The 24876-nt window shown below is 47.0% G+C and overlaps 1 protein-coding gene and 2 pseudogenes across 3 annotated transcripts in view; all 3 read right to left on the bottom strand.

The window, feature by feature from the left end:
• Window positions 1-4356: 4356 nt before the first annotated feature.
• LOC110564055 (NACHT, LRR and PYD domains-containing protein 1b allele 4-like) lies at window positions 4357-8577 on the bottom strand (annotated as a pseudogene).
• LOC110564057 (NACHT, LRR and PYD domains-containing protein 1a-like) overlaps window positions 7610-24876 on the bottom strand; it is a 43402-nt gene continuing 26135 nt past the window's right edge. Inside the window, exons 8-17 of one of the 3 annotated variants that reach the window (XM_060363370.1) lie at window positions 23068-23157; window positions 21323-21411; window positions 19984-20143; window positions 18289-18512; window positions 13322-13584; window positions 12740-12865; window positions 11753-11894; window positions 10559-10603; window positions 9538-9610; window positions 9046-9295 (exon numbers count right to left, since the gene is read on the bottom strand). In XM_060363370.1, the coding sequence (XP_060219353.1) occupies window positions 9187-9295; window positions 9538-9610; window positions 10559-10603; window positions 11753-11894; window positions 12740-12865; window positions 13322-13584; window positions 18289-18512; window positions 19984-20143; window positions 21323-21411; window positions 23068-23157 (1321 nt within the window). In that variant the 3' untranslated portion in view covers window positions 9046-9186. Of the gene's footprint in view, window positions 9296-9537; window positions 9629-10558; window positions 10604-11752; window positions 11895-12739; window positions 12866-13321; window positions 13585-18288; window positions 18513-19983; window positions 20144-21322; window positions 21412-23067; window positions 23158-24876 lie in introns of all 3 variants that reach the window. The other 2 variants (XR_009584369.1, XM_060363369.1) reach the window with 2 other exon arrangements.
• On the bottom strand, window positions 9637-10544 carry LOC110544818 (prolyl-tRNA synthetase associated domain-containing protein 1-like; annotated as a pseudogene).

Genomic DNA, 24876 nt, shown 5'->3' with positions numbered 1-24876 from the left:
CTCTCCAGACAGCGTCTCACTCTAGCTTTGGCGGTCCTGGAGCTCACCATGTAACCCAGGAAACCCTCAAATGCAAGGGCGGTCCTCCTGCCTCAGCCTCTGGCGTGCTGAGATTACAGACGCGAGCCACCATACCTGGCTGGGAGTCCTTTTCTACCTTTTAACACAAACATGCTTTCAAAACGGGTGAGTGAGGAATTGTGCCATAGGCCCCGGACTGGGAAATAAGCCAGTAGGTTCTGAACTCAGTAACAGAAGTATCTGTGACGAGATCTCTGATGCTAGATCATGGAATTATGGCTGGATCCTAGAATGCAGGGTCAGTGCTGGCTCTGTGATCGAGGCCGTGTGGCTACGTGACTGCTGTTCAGATGATAGGTTGCTCAGGCAACAAGTGAAGATACGGCAAGGCCATAGCCAGTGAGGTGAGGTCAGTGTGTTTCTCAGTCTTGAGAACACTGCCACTGCCCGTGATGGAAGCAATTTGGCCAAGTATAATAGTCATAGACTGTTCATGTCTTCGATGCGAATGCCTTGTCCCCAGGGCAGGCTCTTGCAGAAGGACATGTACTGTAGTGAGTGCTCCTCCTCAGGGCAGGAAACTGGAAACAAACTCATCTCCAGACCAAGAGAATAGTTACTAAAGTGATGCTGCATTTGAGGCTGGGGGCCTGTGGTTTGGTTGGCAGAGAGTTTTCATAGTGTGCACAGTGGCTGGGTGTGGATTAATTTGATCACCAGAGAGAATTATCCTGAAATCGAACAGGTGTTTGTGATCATCTAAGCCAGGATTAAATGGTTTAAGATCACACGTGCTAAAAGGATAAGAAATGTCAGCTGCATTTCCACAGAAGAAGCCTGGGATGGAAAGAGTGAAGACAGGATTTTCATCTTGTTTGATGGGAGGATCATGTGATAGTGTCATTCTTTGTTTTCCAAATCTTGTGTGTCATCATCATGTTATTTTTGTGTGCGCCAAAGCAATTAGGAGGTGAGAAAAAAAAAAAGTAACAGAGCTAGTGCCTGTTGTCAGGAGTAACAAACCCTGTGATGCTCTGACCAGTGCCCACATACTAAAGTCTAGATGGCCCTATATTATCTAGCAACCACTTGCTCAATAACAGTTGCTAGGCAACCAGGGACAGGCTAGACTTCTGAATAGCATCATAGCATCGATCTGCCTGCCTCTTTCCATCCACTTCTCTCCAGCTGTCATTTTCTTGTCTACCAGCCCCCGTCTCTCTCCTCCTCCCGTCTCCTGCCTGGGGCTAACCTACCGACAGCTCCCCACCCCTTTAGACCAGGGGACCCCACCACTGTAGAGCCCTCCACAGCACAGACAATCACGGGAGTCTGACGTGTTAGTCGGCACAGTCTGAGTTAATGCTGGGCGAGCCTGCTGCAGCATGAGCTGGCACAGGGACTGGACAAGTGGTCCCAACCACTTTAACAAAAGGAAGGCACATCCCAGTGTGCAAGTCAAAGCTGGGCAGAAAATGATGAGCTCCTCAGAGGGCAAGGTCCTACCTTAAAGTGTTCATACAGTATTGGCATTCTGGTATGTATGTAAATTGAATGCTTTGATACATAAAGTGAAGGAGCCGCAATTATAGCAATGACAATGTCTGTATCCTGTCATCTGTCTTCATGCTCCTTTGCAATCACTCCTTTTTATCCCTCCCGGTACGTTCTCTACTCGGCAGCCAGTAATAGTGCTTATGTTACTGTAGCTTTGTTCACATTGCCTGGAACTTTATTCATTGATTAAGAGGGGTCCCCCTCGGCTCTCCAGGCTGGCCTTGAACTCCAGCCCTCAAATGAGCCTCTTGCCTCAGTTTCCTAAGCAGCGTGGGTTACAGGCACGTGCCACTATGCCTTTTGTTATTTCACAAACTACGTGAGGGTGGGTGCTTTGATTTTAAAAGTTTGGCATATTGTTCTGGAGGCTAGCTAGGCGGTTTATCTGAAGATGGCTTCTGCTACGCCATTACAACACCATAGAGGGAGTCTAACAAAGGCAGCGTGAGGGCTCATCACGGTCCACTCCCAGAAGCTAACACTAAGAGGCCCGGGCTCCAGAGAAGTCTGTGGCCTAGGATTTCGTGTAACTGGAACCACACATTCTAGCACAGTTCTAGCATTTTAAGTTTAATATTTTCTTTTCAATTTTATTTGCTGTTCTTTTAGTATTTTCTTTCTTTCTTTCTAACATAGTATTTTTTATTAATTATTTGGGAATTGCGCCCAATCACACTCGCTTCCCAGCCCGCACTCCACCCTGTGCCTCCAGTAGTTCACTTTTAACTGTTAATTGTAACATAATATTCTGCCATGAAGGGCCCACTGAGGTCAGAGGAGGGCACTGCGTGTCTTGGAACTGGTTAGAGACAGCTGTGTGCTTCTGGGTGCTGGGAACTGAACCTGGGTCCTCTGGGTGAACGGCCCGTGCTCTTAACTGCTGAGCCGTCTCTCTGGCCTCATTCTTCTGCTTGTCTGTTAGTGGCTCGCTTGTCTCTAGGCTTTAGCTGTTAAACGTTTAGCTTCTAGGCCATTCGTTCACAAGTCTTTGTATGGACGTGTGTGCTTGCTTTTCTCAGGTAGGCACCAAGTTACAGGAGGGCTTGTGCTATCATGATGGCTTCCAGTGCCCTGAAAACCGAACAAAGGAGCTGCTTTGAATGTGTGTGTGTGTGTGTGTGTGTGTGTGTGTGTGTGTGTGTGACATTAGTCATTAATTAGGAGGATGCTGACTTTCAGCGAGTGACACCCTCACTTTCCAAGCTAGAATTATCTGGGAAGAGGAACCTTACTGAGAAAAGGCTACAGACTGTGGGCAAAACCTTTATTATTATTGTTATTAATTAATGATTGCTGTGAGAGAATCTGGTTTACTGCGGGCAGTGTCACCCCTGGGCTGGTGGTCCTGGGCTGCATGAGGAAGTAGGATGAGCAAATTCATAGAGTGACTCAGTAAACCTGGTTCCTCCATGGCCTCTGCTTCAGTTCCTGCCTCAGGGTTTCTGACTTGAGTTCCTGCACTGACTTCCCTTCATGAGGAACTGTGCTGTTGAAGCAGAGACTGAAGTAAATCCGGTCCTCCCCAAGCTGCCCTTGGCTCTGGTGTTTCATCACAGCAAAAGGAACCCTTACTAAGGCCCATAATAATAATTTAAAATGCGCCATTTTATTGAGCCACCACCATGCATATATGAATATATATCATGCGTTGATTGCATGAGTTCTTTTTAACCTATTTCTCCTCCTCTTATTCCCTTCTGTTCTCTAATAGTCATTCTATTACTTTTAAATCCTTTTTTAATTTTTTTTTCTCTGTTACTCAGATTGTTCTTAAACTCCAGAACTCTAGTAATTTTCTCACTTTGGCCTTCTGAGTAAGGGCATTACAAGCCTATGCCATCAAATCCGGTGGGAATGTATATGAAAAATATTTTGAAATGTAAAAATAGAAGACTGAAAACAAAACAACACAAAACATTTCTTCTCCTGCTAATCTCTCCTCTGGTCCACTTGTGTCAACATTCTCTTCTGTGGTACCCTGTATGTGGCTGCCCATTGCAAGTGCCATGCCCCACGGTAATTAGAGTAGACGGCGGCTGTCTTCTCTCCCAAGGTGTGCGGGCCTTAGGGCAGCAACTGACTTTTCTGTTCTGTGAGAGGCAGGCTTGCCATGAAGTCAGGGCTAAGTGAGTGTTTATGGAGTGGCTCAAGGGGACTCTGATAGTGTGTGACCTCTGACACTGAGCAACCACTACAGCACAAGGCTCGGGCCCTGGGAAGGGATGTCCGCCATGTACTAGGATTAGAGGGACAGGAACTATTTTAGGCTGAGCACATGAACTGAGAACTGTAACAGAAATACATACATACGAACTCTGAGGTGACGGGGAGAGACCCAGGTCCAAGGTCACCGTCATGGGGGTAGGGAGAGTGTTTGCAGGAATGACAAGTTCCTCAGAGACAGCATGATAAGAGGGGGGAGAAGCTATGGCCTCTGATGCTTGTGGAGGGTCAAGGCAGTGTGAAGGTCAGCGTAGCTGTGGAAGCCTCTATAGCAGGGAGGTGGTTCCAGAGACTGAGGGAAAGGCAAGACCCATCCTTTGGTCAGACATGATGGCTCTTAGGTGACTAGACGCAGAGGGTCAGGTTCAGCAGTTAGGCTTCACTGGCGACCTGTGCTCTGTGGCCTCTGGGGCCAGCCAAGAGTGCTGCTGGCTCAGAGCATGTGGGCTCATGGGATCCATGGGGAAGCTGGAGAGAGGGCTGTGTCTGGACACCTACAGAACCAGCGTGGGGCCCTCAGCTCTGATCCCTGCTGTCCACTCACATTCAGCCTCATCACATGATGCGGAAGGTGACCTCCAGGGCCTCCATGTCTGTGTGGACCACCGGGTGCTTCACATTTGTGTGGGACACTGGCTGAACCATACCTGTCTGTATATGACCCTTGTCCCTGAAAACTGCGCACCGCCTGTGTCAGGAGCGCCTTGTCTTGAATCTCATACAGAGAGTGGAGCAATCCAAGAGATTGTGAATGCTGGGGCTGGGCCTCCTCCAGGACTCTCTTCAGTAGCTTGCTCCTCCTCTTCCGAGGGAGCCAGCAGGTGAAGATCTTCTCCATCTCTTCCACCCCCTGTTCACTCACAAGGCCAGATAGGAAGTGAGTGGTAGGTGCATCAAACAGCTCCCTCCTTCCATGTACTTTTAGCTGCTTTTCTACAGTTTTGAAGTTTTCATGATTGTCCTTGTCCTCCTCATAACTCAAGACAGAGAACACCACTGCAAAGAACTCCTGGAGACACGGGTGGGCAAAGCTGTAGGTGGTGGAATTAGGCTGCTTCAGAAGGATACCCACATTCATGACAGTAGAGATGACAGATCCAGGTGGCTCTGTCTCCTGAGATCCCGCACTGAACAGACTTCCTTCTGCAGATCCCTCTCAGCAGCCAGTAAGCAAAGCCCTCTGTGGTAGTTCCCCAGGGAACTGGGAGATCTGGGAAAGGTGGTGCAGACAGAGGGCTGTGGTGGTCTGCGAGGTCAGGGAGAGCTCTCTCCCATGCTCCATCTGCTGTGACAGGCAAGTGCAGACCAGCCAGCACACCCAGGGCACCACACATAGGGTGGAGAGCACTGGGTCTGATTTAGCAAAGCTAAAACTCTAATCGCATCTCTTTCCTCTGCAAACATTTGTAGAAATACTCCTCCATCCAAACTCAGAAAAGCCCATCCAACGTGGCCGCCCCAAGGAAGGAATGAGCCTCTGGAGAGCTGTGGTCCGAGCTGTGAGCAGGAAGGAAGCCCCCGGGAGGATGGATTTCCCCAGCAAACTGACCAGCAGTGTGTGCACTGGCTGTGTCTGACTCCAGTGCAGACACAGCTCAGGATTCTGCCCCTCCAAGACCCATGCTGGCTCATCTATGCCATCCAGGATGAAGAGCAGCTTCTCAGGCCGAGACAGGATCTGCCTGATGGGAGCTGTGGGCACAGCCTGGCCCTGTGCTATGAGCTCTGCCAGACTCAGCTGCTGGCACTGGGCCAGCTCCCTGCAGCTGAAGAAGAAGACTTGCTGGAAGTGATCCCTGTAGAGCTGGCCTCGCCTCCAGGCTCTGCTCACATGCCTGGCCAGCGTTGACTTCCCAGTCCCAGCAGCCCCATATAATATGGCTAGCTGAGGCTTTCTTTGTGTATCTGGGTTTGGGGCAAATAATTCTTGTCAATCAGAGTCCTCTTCTTCCTTCATCTTCCCGACACTCTTTCTGGCCTCTGGGGCAAGACTTTTGTAAAAGTAACAGCTCTGTGTACTTTTGGAGGACACCCTCAGTTTTCCAGGACTGTGTGGGGCAAGGATTCTCTCTTTTCTGGTTCTGGCTTGTTCTTATCAAAATTTCTAAGTAAGTGAGGGAGAGAAGGACATAAAAGCACCAAGTTTTTCATTCATTCACCCATTCATTTAGTCAAAAACCAAATGAATATTTTGCTTTTTTTAAATGCGGTTGGATGTCACTATATAGCCCTGAAACTCCTGGTCATGCTGGTCATGAACACCAATCATGAGCCCCAAAGTCAGGAGCCAAAGCTTTTGATTTTCAACTTTGTAAGGTTCCTCTTGGAAAACACAAAATATTAAATAAAGAATTCTAACATTGTAAGGAAGGATCAGGCTGGAAAACCCAGCTATGCCTCCTCCAACCTCCAGCAGAGAAGCAAGACCATTCGTCTCTCTGTAGTGACACAGATAAACACATTTTATTACTTTTTTAATTTATTACAATTTATTCACTTTGTATCCCACTGTAGCCCCTCTCTCTTCCTCTCCCAATCCTGCCCTCCCTCTTCTCCTCCCATGTGCCACCCCCCCCCCCCCAGTTCACCAAGAAAGGAGATCCTCTTCCCCTTCCGTCTGACCCTAGCCTATCAGGTCTCATCAGGACTGGCTGCATTGTCTTCCTCTGTGGCCTGGTAAGGCTGTACACCCCGACCCCCACCAAGGGGAGGTGATCAAAGAGCCAGCCACTGAGTTCATGTTAGAGACAATTCTTGTTCCCATTACTAGGGAGACTGTGTTGTCATGGGCTACATCTGTGCAGGGATTCTAGGTTATCTTCATGCATGGTCCTTGGTTGGAGTATCAGTCTCAGAAAAGAGCCTTGGGCCCATATCTTTTGGTTCTATTGCTCTTCTTGTGGAGCTCCTGTACTTTCCAGGTCTTTCTGTCTTCCCCTTCTTTCATAAGATTCCCTGCACTCTGCTCAAAGTTTGGCTATCTCAGCATCTGCTTCGATACCCTGCTGGGTAGAGCCTTTCAGAGGCCCTCTGTGGTAGGCTCCTGTCCTGTTCCCCATTTTCTGCATCTTCCAAGGTCTTTGCACTTCTGAATGAGGATTGAGCATCGTACCCAAGGTCCTCCTTCTGGCTTGGCTTATTTAGGTGTACAGATTTTAGTATGTTTATGCTAAATTATATGCCTAATATCCACTTATGAGTATATACTGTGTGTGTCTTTCTGCTTCTGGGATACCTCACTCAGGATAATCTTTTCTAGATCCCAACATTTGCCTGCAAATTTCATTATTTCAATTGCTGAGTAGTATTCCATTGTGTAAATGTATCACAATTTCGGTATCCATTCCTTAATTGAGGGACATCTGAGTAGTTTCCAGCTCCTGGCTTTTATGAATAAAGCTGCTGTGAACACGATTGAGCAAATGTCCTTGTATACATGAGCATGTTTTGGATATATACCTAGGAGTGGTATAGCTGGATCTTGAGGTAGTACTATTCCAAATTGTCTGAGAAAGCACCAGATTGATTTCCAAAGTGGTTGTACAAGTTTACATTCCCACCAGCAATGGAGGAGGGTTCCCCTTTCTCCACAACCTCTCCAGCATGTGTTGTCACTTAAGCTTTTGATCATAGCCATTCTGATGGGTGTAAGGTGAAATCCCAGGGTCATTTCAATTTACATTTCCCTGATGACTAAGGACATTGAACATTTCTTTAAGTGTTTCTCTGCCGTTCCATATTCTTCTATTGAGAATTCTCTGGCTCTGTGCCCCATTTTTAATTGGATTACTTGATCTGTTGCTGATAAACACATTTTATTGACCGCTATGCTTAGTGACTTGACACAACAGCTGGTAATTTGACACAATACAGCCTTAATTAATGGGAATTTCCAGACAAAAAGAAGCTTTTCCTCAGCAACTTTATTGTTATAATTTTTAAATTATTATTCACACAAAAAGTGTAAACCTGACAATGTTTATTGTATAAAGTGTGTTTCTCCCAATATGTAAAGTCTCTATTTCTAAGTACTTATTGTCCCTATTGGATTTACTGAAAGATTTGAAACTTGCTGCAGGTTCAGGAGTCTGTTGCTGGCTCCACCCCGTGTGCTTGTATTACAATGCCAACAGCTATGCGGGCTGCAGATTGCGTCTGGAGACACCACGCACGAAAAAGAACAACAACACTTCTTAAAATGATATTATTTTAAGTAATAATTTAACAGATTATTTAACAGAATATACCAAGATATTCTGTTAACTACATGTTTTCCCTGGGATTGTGCCATTATCTGACTCATTATCAGCAAACCTCTTGGCCATTCTCCAGGTGACTTGTCTGGAGAAGCCAAGTTCAGAACCTTGGCTACAGAGATGGTTTCAGTGTAGATTTGCTGTTGACACAGAAAGTCTGTCCTGTCACAGCTTGTTCTAGAACATCCCAACCACATCAGTTAAGGAGGCACGGGCTACCTACAGACTCCAGGACCTTGCCTTCCAGCAGGAGACAAGAAAGAAATGTGACCTTGTTTTTATACATGAAATCAAATTTTGTAGAGTTATATTCCCTTTTATAGGCGTTAAGAAGCTCAGACTATTACGTGTAGAAGGAGCATTGCACATCAGGCTCCTAAGCTGTGACTCACACCTCCAATGGGCAGATGCAGCTAAAGGTGTCAAGACCTTGACAAGAACAAAGGTTTGTGCATGTGCGACTGCTCAGGGTCACTTCACAGTGCACACTAGTCTGCGGTGTCTGTGCTGTGAGCGCCATGTTGTGTCATGTGACTTCCCTACACCTGTGTTTCTGAGCACCGAGTGTAAAGAGCCCCTTCCTTTCCCATTCCCAAGACAGTCACTTTCCAGGGAAAAGTAGCATCTCTTTGTTTCCAGTCCTGCTTGTATCATGGTGGGTCAGGGTGGCTCGTGGCTGGTCACTCTGACCATAGGAGCTGGACAAGGCCTGTATAGACTTGCAGGCTCCACTGGGTGTTTTCTGAGATGCTCAATCTGCATGAACATCTGGCTGGGGAAGGCCAAGAGGAGACCTCTGAGTTCCCAAGAGGTGTCCTGGATACAGTGCTGTCATAAGGGCAACTCAGATGGCCAGTGGGTGTAGATGGAGAAACTGAGAGCCAGAGGAGGGTCAGGGAGAGTCAGGACCCTAAGCAGGTGCTGACCCCTCAGCCACTATAGATATCAGGATCCCACAGAGACCCTGCCTGAGTTCTCAAGGAGGTCCATGATCAGGTAAGGATGGATTTCCTTCAGAGCCTGGTAGAGTTGGTCTTTGCTGTCCCTGCTCCAGGAGCGGCTGAGGCTGAAGAGCTTCCGCATCTTGTCTGGCCTGGTGGCTTCAGCCCGCACGGCCTCATACTCCTCCTCACTCAGCACCAGACGATGCAGCTTGTCCAAGACAGGGTCCACTGATGTCACACGAGCCACCAGCTGCTCCCGATGCTGGTCCACAAAGTGCAGCAAGACAGGAGCATCTAGGAGTGAAGATGAGAATGACAGTGAGCACCTGACAAAAGGGAGTCATATGAAAGGGGAGGAGGGAATGAGGGATACAGCTAGGATACAGAATTAACAAAATGTAACTAATGAGAAAAATAAAATAAAATAAAATAAAATAAAATAAAATAAAATAAAATAAAATAAAATAAAATAAAATAAAAAGAGAATGACAGTGAGCAAGGAAAAGCTCCTTCAGGGGCTCCTACTGGCTGCTCACTTCTTGCTCTTTTCATCTGAAGCGCTGGCTGCCCTTTGCCTCTGGAAAGTCATTTCTTCCTCTTCTTCTTCTTCTTTTTAAATGGAAACAGCTGTCAGAAATGTCTGTTATGAGCATCAGCCCAATTGGCTTTTGTCTGACACAAGATCTGACTGTGTGGTCCATGGCTGGCCGAGAGCTCAGATTAGCCTGTTCTGCCTAGAGTGCTGGACTGAAGGCATTTTGCCACCATGCCCATCTCCCAATCAGTTTTCAGTCAAGTTTAGAATTATGGGGTCATGTCCTGTAGCCTTCACAAATACAAGAAAATCTCAGGACTCAAACCCATGGTTGTAGCATTAGTCATTGGATGAAAGTACAATTTTTCATGTCCACCTTCCAGAAAAGCTGAATACCAAACAAATTTAATGTCTCCATCATCACAGAAGAGTGTTAAAAGCGTGGCACAGCCTTGACCAACTCAGTTTTCCTGTATCATCAGCAAATCGAAGATTTCCACTCCCAACTCCTAACTGCTTGCCAAGATCATTTAAATTAATCTGTCATGAAGAACTGTCACCAGCAAATACTTCTTTTTGTCGTTAAGAAATACGTTCTTACTATGTGACCTTTCAAATGTTGAATATGAGGCATTGTTTCTTCAACAGGAAACACCTTGGGTGCCCTACGACCTCAGTGTGTATGGCAAGGGGCCAAGCCTCTGCTCTAGCACCACCCGCAGATCCAAGCCCGCCATTCCCACTGGAAGGTCATTTCTTGAGGCAAGTTATTAGACTGACATTTTCCCTGATCAGTGCAAGGGGTCATGGTGGGTCCCTAAGGTTGGGAGTGGGTGGAGTTATTGTCACCATGGGAAGCAGCAAGGGGCATGAGAGGAACTGTATCCTGGGTTTGCTCCTCTCCTACCTGTCCTGGTGAGGTCTGCAAAGTGAGGATTTCTCCTTCCTCACTGCTCTTTTCTCGAGATGATCTACTTGCAGAATACCATTGACCTCTCTGGCCTCTTACAGTCTTTACTAACCTCTGGGGGCTGGAGCAGTCCTGGGCAGGGCAGGTCTGAGGTCCCCTGGAATAAAGGAGACATGAAGCATATGTCATGATGCCCATACCCACACTCAGTGCACTTGGTGACACTCCCACCCATGCCTGAGATCTTGAGAATGAACCACAGATTCTGATATTGTCTGGAAGGTGAGCATTTCCTTGGCATCTTAGTCCCTGAGCCTTAGTCATAGAGAGAAAACATGTGAACGAGCAATACATGATCACAACCTCAATTTTATCCTAGACTGAATTCCTCACAGTGAATGAACCAAGTCCCTTGCCAGATGGATGAAATCAGTTGACATCTAATATTTTGTTAAAAAAATAAAAACCTACTTTTTGTTCTTGTTTGACCATTATATTCACAAGCCATAAACTTGTGTTCAGGATTTGATGGTAAGGGTCAAGATAAAATAAAACTGAACACACTGAAAGAGTGAACGAAATTTTGTCACAAGTGAATGAGATTAATAAACTGCAGCTCATGAATAAGCCCCAAGTTGACAAGACTCTACATTCACCGTGCTCTAACAGTTTAGGAGTCAGCCCAAGGACCCAGTTTGTAGTATTGGAAGCTTGGTTCCATCTGTATGAAGGAAGGATGGTTTTGCCTACAGTCCATGCTTGCTGGACCATCTTCGTGCTTCCTGATTTGTAGATAAACTTAAGCATCTAATGAAGAAAGTAACTGAGTGACCAGGAATATTAGAACCAAGATGTAAGATTGGGGTACAAGTGGGCTGTGATTACAATCTTCCAATGCCTGAGTACTTTCCCACATGGAAAGGAATACATCTTAGTGAATTCCAAAGGACAGTGTTAAAAAAAATATGTGGAAGAGGTTGGCTTAATATAAAGAAAAATAACTGCATTGCTCCCATCAACTAAGCATTTATGAACAGCATTTCACTTTCCCAAACATCCTACCAGTTCCTCACTCTTATCTTCAGTGTAGAGGTGAGAAAGTTTAGACTTGTCTGTTAAGTCATTTTCTAGGACTTCCTGATGAGTAAATGCTGACTAGTATAGCATCTCAGGCTAAACTGTGCTCATACCACAACTTATATAGCTGATCTGGTCACTTCATGGCACCAAGAATAAATGACAGTACACTTCTCTCTCTCCTTTCTTTCCTTCAACCTTTAGGGTCTTTGGCTTTCAACTAATTTACCTGGTTTCAGCAAGGCCTCCCACATGAGATTCATATGTTTCTTGTCTTTGATTTGCAGCCTAATCCCTGAACCCATGTGCCCAATGTAGATCTCAGAGAAGAGCTGGGATTCCCCAGGGCTCCGGTAGCACAGCTCCAGTTCCTGGAGAGAGAGACAAAGGGAGATAAAGAGACAGAGACAGAGATAGAGACAGAGACAGAGAGAGTTGCTGTGTGAGAACTCACTACTCATTCTGTGAAGGAGGAATGTCTCCACTCCCAAACTCTCTTGATCTTGCTCACCACGTTAGACACTGGCTGTCTTTTGCACTGAGGTAACACACAGCCTTTGAACACACATCTTACTCTGAAGGTTGCAGCTCTGGTGGAACCCCATCATGCTGTTTCTTTTCTCAAAGTCTGACAAAACCCTGACAGGAAGCAACTTAAGGAAGGACTTTTATTGCTGTTTAGCTTCATGGGGGATGCAGAGAAGCTGGGGCTCCTTTCTTTGTGGCATGGGCTTAGGTTTGGCTTGTTATAGTCTCAGACTGAGCAGTCTGAGGTGGGGATCAGGGCATGGCTGTAACCCTTAAGGCCTGCCACTGATTACCTGCTTCTCCTAGTCAGTCCTCCTGTACTTGTTTACACAAATTCCCAAATAGTACTACTATCTGGATCCAGTGTTTAAACATTTACACTGTCAGATGAGTGGGAGCTCATCCTGAAAGTCCTGCTCACACATCCTCAGCCTGGCCTGGAACTCTCCATGTTACCTGGACCCTTCTCTGCCAGAATGAATCTAATTCCTCAGGGCCTGATCTGCATTCCTGTATGATCCCTTAAATCATTCCACCTAACTTTGATGTTTAGGTGATAAGTCTTGCTCATCCCAATCCCAGTTGCTTTCTCCCCATTCCCAGTTTTCTGCAAATCCTGTGACCTTCCCCACAGGCTTCCCAAGCCTGACATCAGACCCTGATGAGCAGCAAACAGCTGGATGCTCACCTTTGGGATGATTTCCAGCCCCTCAGACCCAGACACGATGTAGCGGGACCCGATGTAGAGAGATTCTACGGGGGGTGGCTTGTTTATTCGCACAAACTGGAACTTCATTTCTTCATCATCAATGGCCTAGGGAACATTGCAGACAGAGATTTAGCTAGATTTCTGGGCCAGAACATCTGGTCTGACTAAGGTGAGGTGGTCGATTAGCACATTTTTGAGGGGCACCTGGGAACCTTTCTATCTTATGTTTTGCCACACCGATTGTTTGAATTATTGGTCCCTGCCATGTTCATTTTGAGACTGGTCGTTGCCAGGGAAGGTGGGCCTGGCCACATGTTGGCAATGCTGTAATCCTGTCCATCTGATAGGTGGAAGAGCCTTGTAGAGATTTGCAAGGGGCCATTAAAGCATTTGTATGGCCTGTGGTGTGAGGGGCCATGAAGAAGGCAGAATCACACACCAGGGCTCCCTCATAGAATGCATCCACAGTCCCAGGAAAGAATCTCTCTAAGGTGCTCACTAGCTATGGCTCAAGTTTTCTGGCACCCACCCAGGACCCACTTTTGTGGTTCTCAGTGTCACCTTTCGAATGGTGCAGTCATTGGGGATCAGGTAGAGGTGAAGCGTGGCGTCCTCGAGATGGAGGTGATAGTAGATCAGTGTGATGGAAGTGATGGGGATGAAGTGTCCTAAAGCAGGGATCATTCTCAGTAGAACACCCATTGGGGAGAAGCTTGGGTTTTCCAGGACTGTGTAGTGCTGCTCCACACTGGCTGGAGTTTCTAGGATCATCCCGTGTTCTTGAAAGTGGGCCACATGGAACAAGGAGATGTCCACCTGTCCCTCTGCGAAAGAACAGTAAAGATGCAGATTTAGTGTTTCCATTGTTCTATTCTTGGATGGGAATTAGCACCCTGGACTTAGAGTGACTGTGGCATGAGAATGGCTCCTATAGCTAGTGGAACAGTTTGGGAAGGAGTAGGAGGTGTGGCTTTGTTGGAGGATATGTGTTGCTGGGGTGGGCTTTGAGGTTTGAAAAGCTCTTTCTGTTTCCAGTTTCATTTCTCTGTCCCCTCCTTGCCAATAAGGAGGTAAGCTCTTAGATACTGCTCCTGTACCATGCCTGCCTGCTTTCTGCCATGCTCCTTGCCATGATGGTCATGGATTCTATACCCCTAGAAGTGCAATTCTCCCAAATCTTTCTTCTATAAGTTGCTTTGATGAAGATGATTTTTTAAGATTTATTTATTTTTGATGTCTATGAGTAAAACTGCGACAAAAAAGTTTAAATTTTATTAATTAATTCCCAGTGAGAACTCAGTGGGAACAATCAATCATTTCCTCATCATCTATTCATCATGCCAGGGAGGGTGATTGTGACTGCCTGCCAGTTGTGATTCTTTCAGACCGCCTCTCATTGAGGCCCCTTGGCTTTGCCCCTAACTAGCTGCTGGGTGGGTATTCACAGTGAGTGGAGGTTCTTGATGGTCTCATCATGGGTGCTATAAAGAAAACAGCCTCAGAGGCTATAGTTAGAAACTTGACCACTGGCAGGTTCTCTGAGGTGGTGCCATCAACAACCTCAGTGACTTGGGTTTGGTAGTGTACTCTAAAGTCTTTGTTGCAGAATGAAGTTTATGAAGGAGAAGCCGAGAGAAGGTTTGTCCACTGAAGATAAAGCTGGGTGGATCCCTGGTTAACTTTAGATGTGAACTCTGTAGAGTCTAGAACCACCTTGGATGTGGGCTTCAGGGCATGATAGAAGGAGACCATCTTTACTGGGTAATTGACTTGGGAAGGCCCACCCACTGTGGGTGGCTCCATTGCATGGGCTAGGATGCAGGACCCTAAGATGGAGAAGGTCACATGAGCACAGCCTCCACTGTTCTCTCTCCTGTCTGTAGATGTTTCCAAGGTGCTGTAGCTCCATGTTCTCAGACTGCCGTGTCATGATGAGCTGTTCTTTGAACTGTGAGGAAGATAACTCTTTCCTCTCTTCACTTTCTTTGGTCAGGTATTTTGTAAATTTACCCGAATAGAAAATAACTGGTAACAGTATTGAGGTAACAAGTAATGTTCTCTGAATAGAAAATTGATCCTGGGAGGTGGATTGTTGCTCTAAAACAAGCAAACAAAAACCAGAAAACCCTGACCATGACCATGTTGTTCTTTGGCCTATGGAACGGCTTTGTGGCTGGAATGTGGAAGAGTTTGGTGTTTAGGACTAGGAAATAAGCCCATGCTGAGAGCAGAGCTTATGGGGGAAATTCTGCTGGATGCAGGGAAGACCAGGATGCTGAGAGACAGTGGGGGCCAGATCATGTCAGTTTCAGAGAGTAGCAAGGTTTCTATTGGGAACTGTAGAAGGATCCATTCATGTGACAGTTTGGTCAAGAATCTTATTTCAGTGTGTAAATGCCCTTAGTATGAGGGAAGCTGAATTTAAAGATGAAGGACTAATGCAGCAGGAGAAGTGTCAGGACAGAAACAGTCTGAATGGCTCTGCAGAAGCAGCTGCACTTGTCAAAGGGGTCAGCATCGCTGAAGAGAAAGCCTTTCGCTGTGGCAGCAGGAAAGGTGTCCTGAGGGCAGAGCCTCGCTCTTCACTGGCCTCATCTTGTGAGGATCCAAGCTGCTTTGGAAGGTGGAAGCCTTAATTTTGGTGTTCCCTGTTCTACGTGTACTTAAGTGTTTCCCTATGGTCAGTCCATTACACAGCCGTTGGTGTGGCCACATCTCACAGTTGTCAACAGAGCTTTGGTCATCTGGTCCCTGTGCACATTTCAGAGAGCAGAGCGATGTGTCTGAGTCAAAGAAGCTGTGAGGAGGTCCTGCGAGGCCATCCTATGAAACTTTGGGAGGTAAGCCTAGGAGGGAATAGGAAGCCTGTGTAACAGAGATGCCAGAACTGTAATATTTTTCTGCCACATAGTTCCAGGTAAGGAGTAGAAAGATGGTCTGAGAGAGAGGCTATGTGTGTTCCATGTGCTAGGACTGGAGGGTGGAGCTATCTGAGTGTAGTGAATGACATCACAAGCTCCACAGCTGGACAGGAAGCATCAGAGGTTGGTGTTTGTGCTGATGGACTTTGTCTTGCTGTGTGTGCTCTGATCATTTCTTGGTGCTCCTTGGTTCTTCCTTTTTGGAAATGCAGTATTTATTCTCTGCCATTGTGTGTTGGAAGTATGTAAATTGTTTTCTAATCATTAGGGGCTCATAGTTAAGTCATTGCCTTGAGTCTCAGGGAAGAGGTGGTCTTTGTGGACTCTTTTTGAGACCATGTTTCTCTGTGTAGCCCTGGCTGTCTTGGAACTAGCGCTGCAGACCAGGCTGGTCTTGAACTCATAGATCCTCCAGTCTCTGCCTTCTGAGTGTGGGAATTAAAGCTGTGTGCCACCACTGCCAGGCAGTTTAGGAACTTTTAAAGTGTTGGAATATTAAGGCCTGTGGTCCTTTGAAATTGGAGTGTATTTTGCAATATGAGAGGAACTGAAGCTGTGGAGACAGGAGGTGGAAATGATTTAAAGTGATGTGCTTGTCGTCAAGTTGACAGTGGGTAGAAGGGTGATGATGGATGTCACTTGTCAGCTTGGAGTGATCCCGGCTAATGGATGCACCAGTCTGCAAGTCCCCGTTTTCCGGTCCTTTCAGCCCCGAGTTTCTTCCAGCTTTGCACCCTGATAAACAGTACTATAGTGAATGTCTTTCCACCAGAGAGCACTTCTGTTTCTCCCGGGTGATTCCCGGGAGTCAGTAACCACCAAGGAATGAGACAAGGAGACTGCTCCTCCAGGAAGTGGTACAGCTTGGAATTTCAATCAGCGATGCTAGGTCATGGCTTCCCATGAAACCTCACAGCACTAAATGTTCCCTGTGTGCCAGTGTGGGGCTTTGAGAGCCTGGCTTTCCCCAAGCCGCCTCATCTCCAGTGCCATCCAGGACTTCCCCATTCATTCTTCCTGCACCAATTTTTACAGAACCCACAAGATGCTCTCCCTTCTTGCTAGGCTAAACAGTAGTTTCAGGCTGTGGGGGGACCGTGGAGAGCTGGACTTCCATTGTTGATACCAGAAGTTTACTGAGGCGTCTATGATGGCTTGCTAAGTTTTGTTTCTTTTCTCACTTTGGGTTTTGGATACAATTCTCCTCCCTCAGCCTCTGGAAATGTGGCACCACAGGTGTGTGCCACCAGGTGGTGCCTTGACTGTTCTTCTGTATAAGTGTCTGATCTGAGAGTGGGAGTAAGCAACAGGGAAGATGGCAGCCTGCAAGAAAGAAGCTTGGGAGGTGCCTGGGGCAAGTGCTGTTGTAGAGGCCAGGATCTCTGTGTGCAGCTGCTTGGCTGCCTCACCAGACACACCGGGCGACACCATCTGGGCAGCTCTGCTTCTGTGCTGGGCTGTAGTTCAGGGCCTCCTGTGTTTGCGGATGTGACGATTGTTTTATTTGTGTGGTGAGATCGTTTCAACTGAGTCCTGCCTGTTTTCTTCATTTTCCCTTTTTTCTTCTTGTTGACTTGCCATTAAATATGAATATTTTAACCTGTGGGGTGCTTAGCTTGTTTTTTATTCATTGTTGTATTGGCTGTAGCAGCCTGTGATTCTGTTTTTTTCTCATGACTTCTTTAGCTCTAATGTCTCCTTTTTTTTAATGTCTGACTTTGGGAAGCTCATCCCCTTTACCACCATGAACCAACTCCATCTTCCTCTGCTATTATGTGGACTCCCCTCGTCTCTGGTGAGGCTACTGCTGAGCTCCTTGAAGAGGAGAGGAAGTCGACCTTACCAGCCACTTGTACAATCCCTGGTTTCCTTGCTGTTGTTGCTTTTTCCTTTTTTGGTCAGTGTCTGGCTGTGTAGTCTAGTGTGCTCTTGAATTCTAGTATCTCCTGCCTCAGCCTCCAGAGAGCTGTGATCACTGCCTGTACTAATGGCTTTCTTTACAAGATTGTTTGTTAGAAATCTTGGTATTTATCAGACCATGTCCTGAATGAATCTTTGGAGATCACTGAGATTGAGACACTTCATGAGCCCCCCGTGTTTTGTTAGGATGCCTCAGTTCTGTGGCTCCAGTTCTCAAATGGAATGTGGTGACATCATATTCTCCCTGCCTTTAGGGGTGTGTTGGCCTACAGTGTTGGAAACCCCTGGGTACCAAGTATTCCCTGTTAGATTCTCCAGAATGAATTTGCAACAATCTCTTTAAATTGCTCAATTATTCTGTTTTCTGTTGGTACTTTGAGGGACATAGTGTGTAAAGTGCAATAAACAATTGCCAGTTAATATTGCTACTGAGGACATCTCTTTCCACATAGGGACTCCTTCTGGTAAAACAGAAAGATAGCTGTAGGCCTGGGAGACATGTGCTTCAAAGAAGATACATCAGGCAAGAGGGATGGAGGAAGCATCTGAGTTCCCATTTCCATAACCTGCTCTGCCCTGCCAAGGAAGCCATCACACTTTGTTCTTCATCCATGATTCTATCGTCTGCTGTGTGACAAGTCATCTCCCCATTATTACCACCCCACTCCTTATGCTTCCCTTGGTTACCTTGGAGAGCCACAAAATGAGGGAGGAACACAGCAGTCACAGCTCCCTGCTCAGCCTTGATGTCAAACAGAGGCCCGGCCACCATGTGACTGTGCTGCAAGGGAGTCCTGTCCAGGAACTGGCTCCAGGCACAGAATGCAATCTCGATTGTCACTGCCCTTGTCACCACAAAGTGGAGTCCTGTGTTGGGACAGTGGTAGGCACCAGCCATGGGCAGGTGAACTCTAGAAGGTGGAGAGACAGACACCGAGTCAACACCAGCACTGCTCATCTGCTGTGTGCACATGCATGCAGGGCTGGGTACAGAGCAGACTTCAGAATGCTCTGGTTCCTCTGCTGTCTGCATGTGGACAGACAGCATGACTGACTCATCTAACTCCCCACATCTGTTTCCTCATCTGCAAATAGGGGTAGTGACAACACCAGCCTACAGAACTGTGGGTGATCTAAGGCAATCCAGGACGAGGAACTTTGGAACACTGCAGAGCTGATATGAGAGACTGGACTTTTAAAGCCCCTCCCACAGGCCAGTCACTGGAATCAGACTGACCCAGGGAGGTGAACACGGACATGGATGAGCAAACTCTTGTTGGCAACACACACCTGAGAACACTTAGACATTCCCGTGATAGTGGCCAGAGTGCTGACATTGACGTGTGTGTGTGTGTGTGTGTGTGTGTGTGAGTGAGGTTCTGTGGATCAGTCCATGACCTTGTGCAGTCTAGGCACACTAATGTACATAATCACTTCTCAGTGATTGTAGCCTTAATCAATATATTTACCGATAATGTGAGTCTCCCTGCTTCTATTAGTGACAGTCCTTGACCTGGAGCCATGTTTTACCAAGATGGTTAGTGATTTTCTCAAAGGCGTTTCTATTTGATTGTTGATGAGTGGACAAATGTCAGTTTCCGTGGGAGGAACAAGTTTCTCCAGCTGAGGCAGTGACTGTGGCGATGTTGGAGGAGGAAACAGGTAATGGCAGACACCATGACTGTGGAGAGAGCCACTCATTACCCACAGGACTCCGGCCCTTGAAGAGCAGGGCTGCTGTGGCCACCCTCATGTCTTCAGTTTCTGGTGGGTACTTGTTACATAGTGGTTAGTAAAGCAAGAATGCAGACACGACTGAGATTTAAGGGAAATCTAAGTGACAGGGAACCCAAATATCATAAGGGGAAGGGTACTTTTTACACCATCATATGATCATCACTACAAAGACCTCACTTCAGATAACTGAGCAAAGTGGAGCAAAGATGGTTTAGAAGAAACGAAGGACTCATGTCAGCTCTGTTGATGTGGTCACGGTGTGCTGGTTATGGAAGAAAGGTCCTATCTTAATTATGGGGAGATTCATAGTAAAATATTTGCAATGATATTACTTTATGTCTTAGACTTAAGGTACTCTGATAGTGATGACAGAGGAGAAATGTGAATAGTTGAATAAAATTCACAAAATGCTCACAGGAGCAGAGACATTATACAGGAAAACTTGTGCTCTCCAGTTTAGTAAATGTTGAAAATTTCAGGACAAAGACCCCAGTCCACAACAGCCACCCTTCTTAGTCCAGCCTGGCCTTGCCCCTGGGTAGGCGAGAGTAGGACACACAGCAGAGACTAGTGGGTGCTGTGTGGGGATCCCCTGTGGAAAGGGGCCTGGGGAAAGCCAGCCTGTTCCAGGCAGAGCCCACTCACCGGTACAGGCCCCTCTCTCTGTCAACCACCTCAGTAGCCACGGGTCCTGCAGGGCCCCAGAAGTCATCATCAGTCCCCAGAGTCCCCGGCTTGTCTCCCGGAGAGGAAGGAGGAGATGAGCGGAGGAGCTCAAGGGGTGCAGGTTGGGAGGACCCCTCCTCTAAAAGAGGACAGACAGTGGTCACTCTGTGTTGTTCTGTGCAGTCTCCCCAGCACTGGACTATGGCTAAAGTATTTTTGCGTTGGCCAGCCTAAGTCTTAGCAGGAAGTGTGTCTGCAGTCTTTATGGATGTTGCTGGGCCACCTGCATGCTTTTTATTTATATATTGTATTTACTTCCATTTCCCCTGCTTGCCTTCTGAGCAACCCTGATACCCCAATTCATGCTCCCAACTCAGTCATTGTGTTTCTATTTCTGCTAGTCCAGAAACATTGATTTTTCCAGACATGTCTCCACTGGGTTTGTCGAGAGAGAGAAAGAGAGAGAGAGAGAGAGAGAGAGAGAGAGAGAGAGAGAGAGAGAGAGCCAACGTAAATTTGGATGAGCAGGGATGGGAGGGTGATGCCCAGGATATAGCAGCTCAGAAGAGGGAACCCTGGTACAGAGGCTAATTCAAGTCATAGACCTGAGAGAAGGGCAGCACCAGCCACCAGGACGTGTGGAGGAGGAGCTAATATTCTCGCTGGGTTCTAGGTGCTGGCAGTCTTGTAAGGGGCGGGGCTATTCTTCATTGAGGGAATAGCCTGTCATGTTTCATATTAGAGACTGAGGATAGAATGGTGACTGCTTCCTGACATCCGTGATCTGTTTTCCATATGTGAGAGGAACTTTGCCCCCATGAAATCTCGACAACACTGCTGCCTCAGCAAGGTCTGCATGATGACAACCATGACATGCTGATGTGGTTGGGGAAAATCTCACAAAGCTCCTCCTCCAGATGAAGAGCTACAGGTGATTAAGAGCTGCTAAGAGAGGGATAAAATCAGTCTTTGGAAAGAGCTCCGTGATAGGTTATCCAGTCTCAAGTGGTCAGCCTGGAACATGGCCAGGCGTAAATGGACTCACTAGGTGCATATATGTGTATAAAAATATACATATGTGTACATACGTGTATACACATATATGTGATAATAATACATTAGAAGTGGTCAGGAATTTGAGAGTTTGTAGATGGAACACAGGAGAAGTTGGAGAGGTAGATGGAGGGGTAGAAATGATTTAAATATATTATCTATGTATTAAATAAAAAATTATAAAAAGAAAGACATGATGACTTCCTCCAACCTGTGCGCTTCCATCCTGTGCTCACAAGGCTCTGGGTTTGATCCCATCACATACCTGAGTGTGGTATCTGCTGCTTGAATGAGGTCAGGGTACCACACATTTCTTCTCCATCAGTGTTCTTAGGGACCATCACACGTGGCTTCCTACACACAGACATTTTCTTTCCCTCAGATATCAAGAGAAACCAGGGAGACCAGTGCTGTACACACGATATCCCCACATAAAATCCAAATCATCTGAATTTGAACTCCATCTCATGCTTCCTCCCTGGGCCATAACTCTATGAAGGGACCACATCCTCCTGGGCATCCATGGGGCCAAGAACAGGCTAATCTCAACCCCTCCTTTGCTTTAATTGAAAGTATTCCTCAATGTTCACACAGTATAAAGTTATTCCCCAGAGCCACAGTGCTGGGATGGTGAAGGGTAAGACACAATGATGTCATAACGGCTCTGACTTTATAAAGGGGATAATGTCACCATCACAGAATTTCTTATCATGGTTCATAATGTTTTTCTATGGCCCCTTTCGCCTCCAGGCTCCAAATGCTACCCTTTCCTGCTCACTGACTTTTACACCAATGACCATCAAATCACTGTGCTCTAATGTCACCTGCATGGCCTGCTAAATCAGAAATCTCATTGAAGGAAGCTGTCCTATATGATATTCCAAGTCAGTAAATAAAGAGTGCGGTGGGGCCTGAGAACCTGCATTTCTGTGGATATCGCAGGTGATTGTGGCAGAGCTGATGGTCTCCACACAGTTTCCTTACCCTCAAACGAGCTTCCCTTTCTGTTTCCTTGTAACCTCTACTTCTGCCTATGACATTCTTCTTGGCTCATTTTATGTTTCCCATCTTTGAGAGCCCACCATACCTCATCTGAGCTGTGGAGGGGTTCAGACAGACAGCTCCTGCCCTCACAGCTTCCCAGGTGCAATTGTGTGGACTGTGGGGAACAAGTACCCTCCTTGCTGGACCGGGATAATGAATGTTGGGCCATGTCTTCCTTCCTCACTGCTGTGCCCTCAGATGCCCAAATACTGTTCGATGCATGGTGGGTGAGCCAGAATGTTGATCAATGGATGGCTGACCCGTAGGTCTACCCCATCCCCCTTCATTTCTCATGTGGCACAGCAGATAGGAACTTGAGGACAGATGTGTTCATGGTCATGAGTGAAAATGTCCAACACCGGGCTTCAGTATAGTCTCCTGGGGGTTGAATATGACTTTGCAGTCCTGAGGTGTCCTCTCAGTCCCAGGGTATAGTATGTATGCATGTGAGTGTGTGAGTGTGTGAGTGTGTGAGTGTGTGTGTGTGTGTGTGTGTGCGTGTGTGTGTGCGTGTGTGTGTGTGTGAGTGTGTGTGTGTGTGAGTGTCCGCACTGAGGTCAGTACACTGATACACAAGGTTTTTTTCTCCCTTACGTGTCTTTCATCTGTGTCTTTCTTTCCTGGTGTGGTGAAGGCTTTCATTGTTTCCATAGTTTGGGTTTACTGGCGGCTATCACTGTTATTCTTGCTGTGCCCAGAAGACTCACCACTGACTCAGCCTTTCATACTCTTTAACTTTTCTTCTGATGGAAGAACTTAAGCAGGCATGTGATATGATTCTATTTTTACTAAAAAGAGAAAAGTCATACATCAACTCCCCCCCCCACTTTACTTTGGAGCTGTGGTTTCCTGGTTTCTTCCTGGCTCTCTTTGTCTTTCCTCCCACCTCAGGACCATTCCCCACCTCTCAGCTCTGGAGCAGCCCCATAGGGCCTGTGTTGACCAGACAGAATTCAGTGTCCTTACTGTGTGCTGGAGATGAGCAGCTGCGGTTTCTCGGTCTCCAGGGCCTGGAGCTCCATAATCACCTGGTCACTGAGAGAGGTCTGGTCCAGCCTGCAAACACAAGAGGGAGCTGTTTGTTCTGGGATCCCCACAGGATTTGAGAGCTCAGTGCCCAGAATCATGGATTCTGTTGTCTGTGGATGATGCTAGTGAGGAGGCTTATTCAGGCTTATTCTTGATCAAAAATCAGGACAAAGGACAGACAGCAGCCTGAGCAGAAGATGTGTCCATGAGAAGTGTCTGTGGGGCTTGGTCAGTGTGCAGCAGATCTGAATCCAGGGTGAGGACCTTTGGAACACTGTAGAGCTGATATGAGGAACTGGACATTTAAAGCCCCTCCCACAGGCTGGTCACTGGAAGCAGGCTGTCCCAGGAGGTGAACATGCCCGTGGATGAGGGAACCCTTGTTGGCAAAGGGCATCCTGTAGCCATCAGCATTCCCAGTGGCTGGAGGTCATGGCCATAGCCCCAAAGGGATTCTGGGAAGCTCTTCAACGTGAACACATGGTGCTGGGATGTGATGCTTCATGGACAGTCACCTTGCAGGAAAGAGCCCTGATCCATTCTCTCCTCCCTTCCCATTTCCTTTAGTGCTAAGGAAGGAAGCAATGTCTTTACCCAGGAGCCACTCCCTAACGGTCTCATTCTTCTGACCCTCAATTCCAGGGTTGCTGATGGTGTTAGGGTAGTGACTGCCTTCTCTGGTTTCTGAGTCCTCAGTTCCTAAGCACGGGTACATCACTCCCACTCTGAGGCACAGACAAGGCAGGAGGGGAAAGGCTCCTGCTCTGTGAGAGGCTGCGCAATGTCACCATCTGCTCTGTGGGATGCTCTGCCTCGGTAGGGTGATGGAGACTTTGAGGTTCAGATTGTTCAGTCTCCAGGAGGGAAGGATGCAGCTAAGACTTCACATGGACTGAGATGTTTGGAAGAGAGATGTTAGCAAGAGAGGCCAGCTGCAGACTTGCTCTTCTACTTGTGAGGAACAGTCATGGCTGAGGAAAGCAGGCTGGGGAGCAAAGAGGCCAAGCAGCTGGGGCAGTTTCAGCTCCCAGAGGGGTGGAAACAAGAGTCTTCAGTGCCCAGCTGCTCCTGTGCATTTGAGGTTTGAAGCAGAGAGCTGGAGAGATGGCTCAGTGGTTAAGAGCACATACTGCTCTTCCAGAGGACCTGAGTTCAATTCCCTGAAGCCACATCAGGTGGCTCATATCCAACTGAACCTCCAGTCCCAAGGGATTTTGACTCCTATGATCTCTGGAGTCATCTACATTTACATATATCAGTAGTTCTCAACCTGTGAGTCGAGACCTCATTGAATGTCAAATGACCCTTCTACAGAAGTAACCTAAGACCATTGGAAATATCAGACATTTGCAATACTACTCATGACAGTAGCAAAATCACAGTTTAGAAGTAGCACATAAATAATTTTTTAGTTGGTTTCACCAAAAAATGAGGAACCATATAGTGTCACCACATTAGGAAGTTTGAGAACCACTGACACATACATACACATTACCAAAGTAACAACAACAGTTGAAGTTGGAGGCCTGATGGAGGAGAGTTTCTGGGCACAGTCTTGTGGGACTTTTCCTGTTGGCTGGGAGAACCAGAAGTCTCTGGATTCAAGGGTCTGGAGCCTCTGTGGTTCTCCGAGCACCAGAAGGACACTGTCCAGCTACCTCTGGGTAATGTTACTCTAATAAATGGCTGTGGGACTCTGATGGAAAGGTGGACAGACAGGAGAGTAAGCTTAGAGATGGCATGAAG

The sequence above is a fragment of the Meriones unguiculatus genome, chromosome 11 (assembly GCF_030254825.1).
Source record: "Meriones unguiculatus strain TT.TT164.6M chromosome 11, Bangor_MerUng_6.1, whole genome shotgun sequence".
NCBI lineage: Eukaryota > Metazoa > Chordata > Mammalia > Rodentia > Muridae > Meriones > Meriones unguiculatus.
The sequence above is the reverse complement of the archived record's forward strand: the minus strand, read 5'-3'. Positions and strand labels throughout refer to the sequence as shown.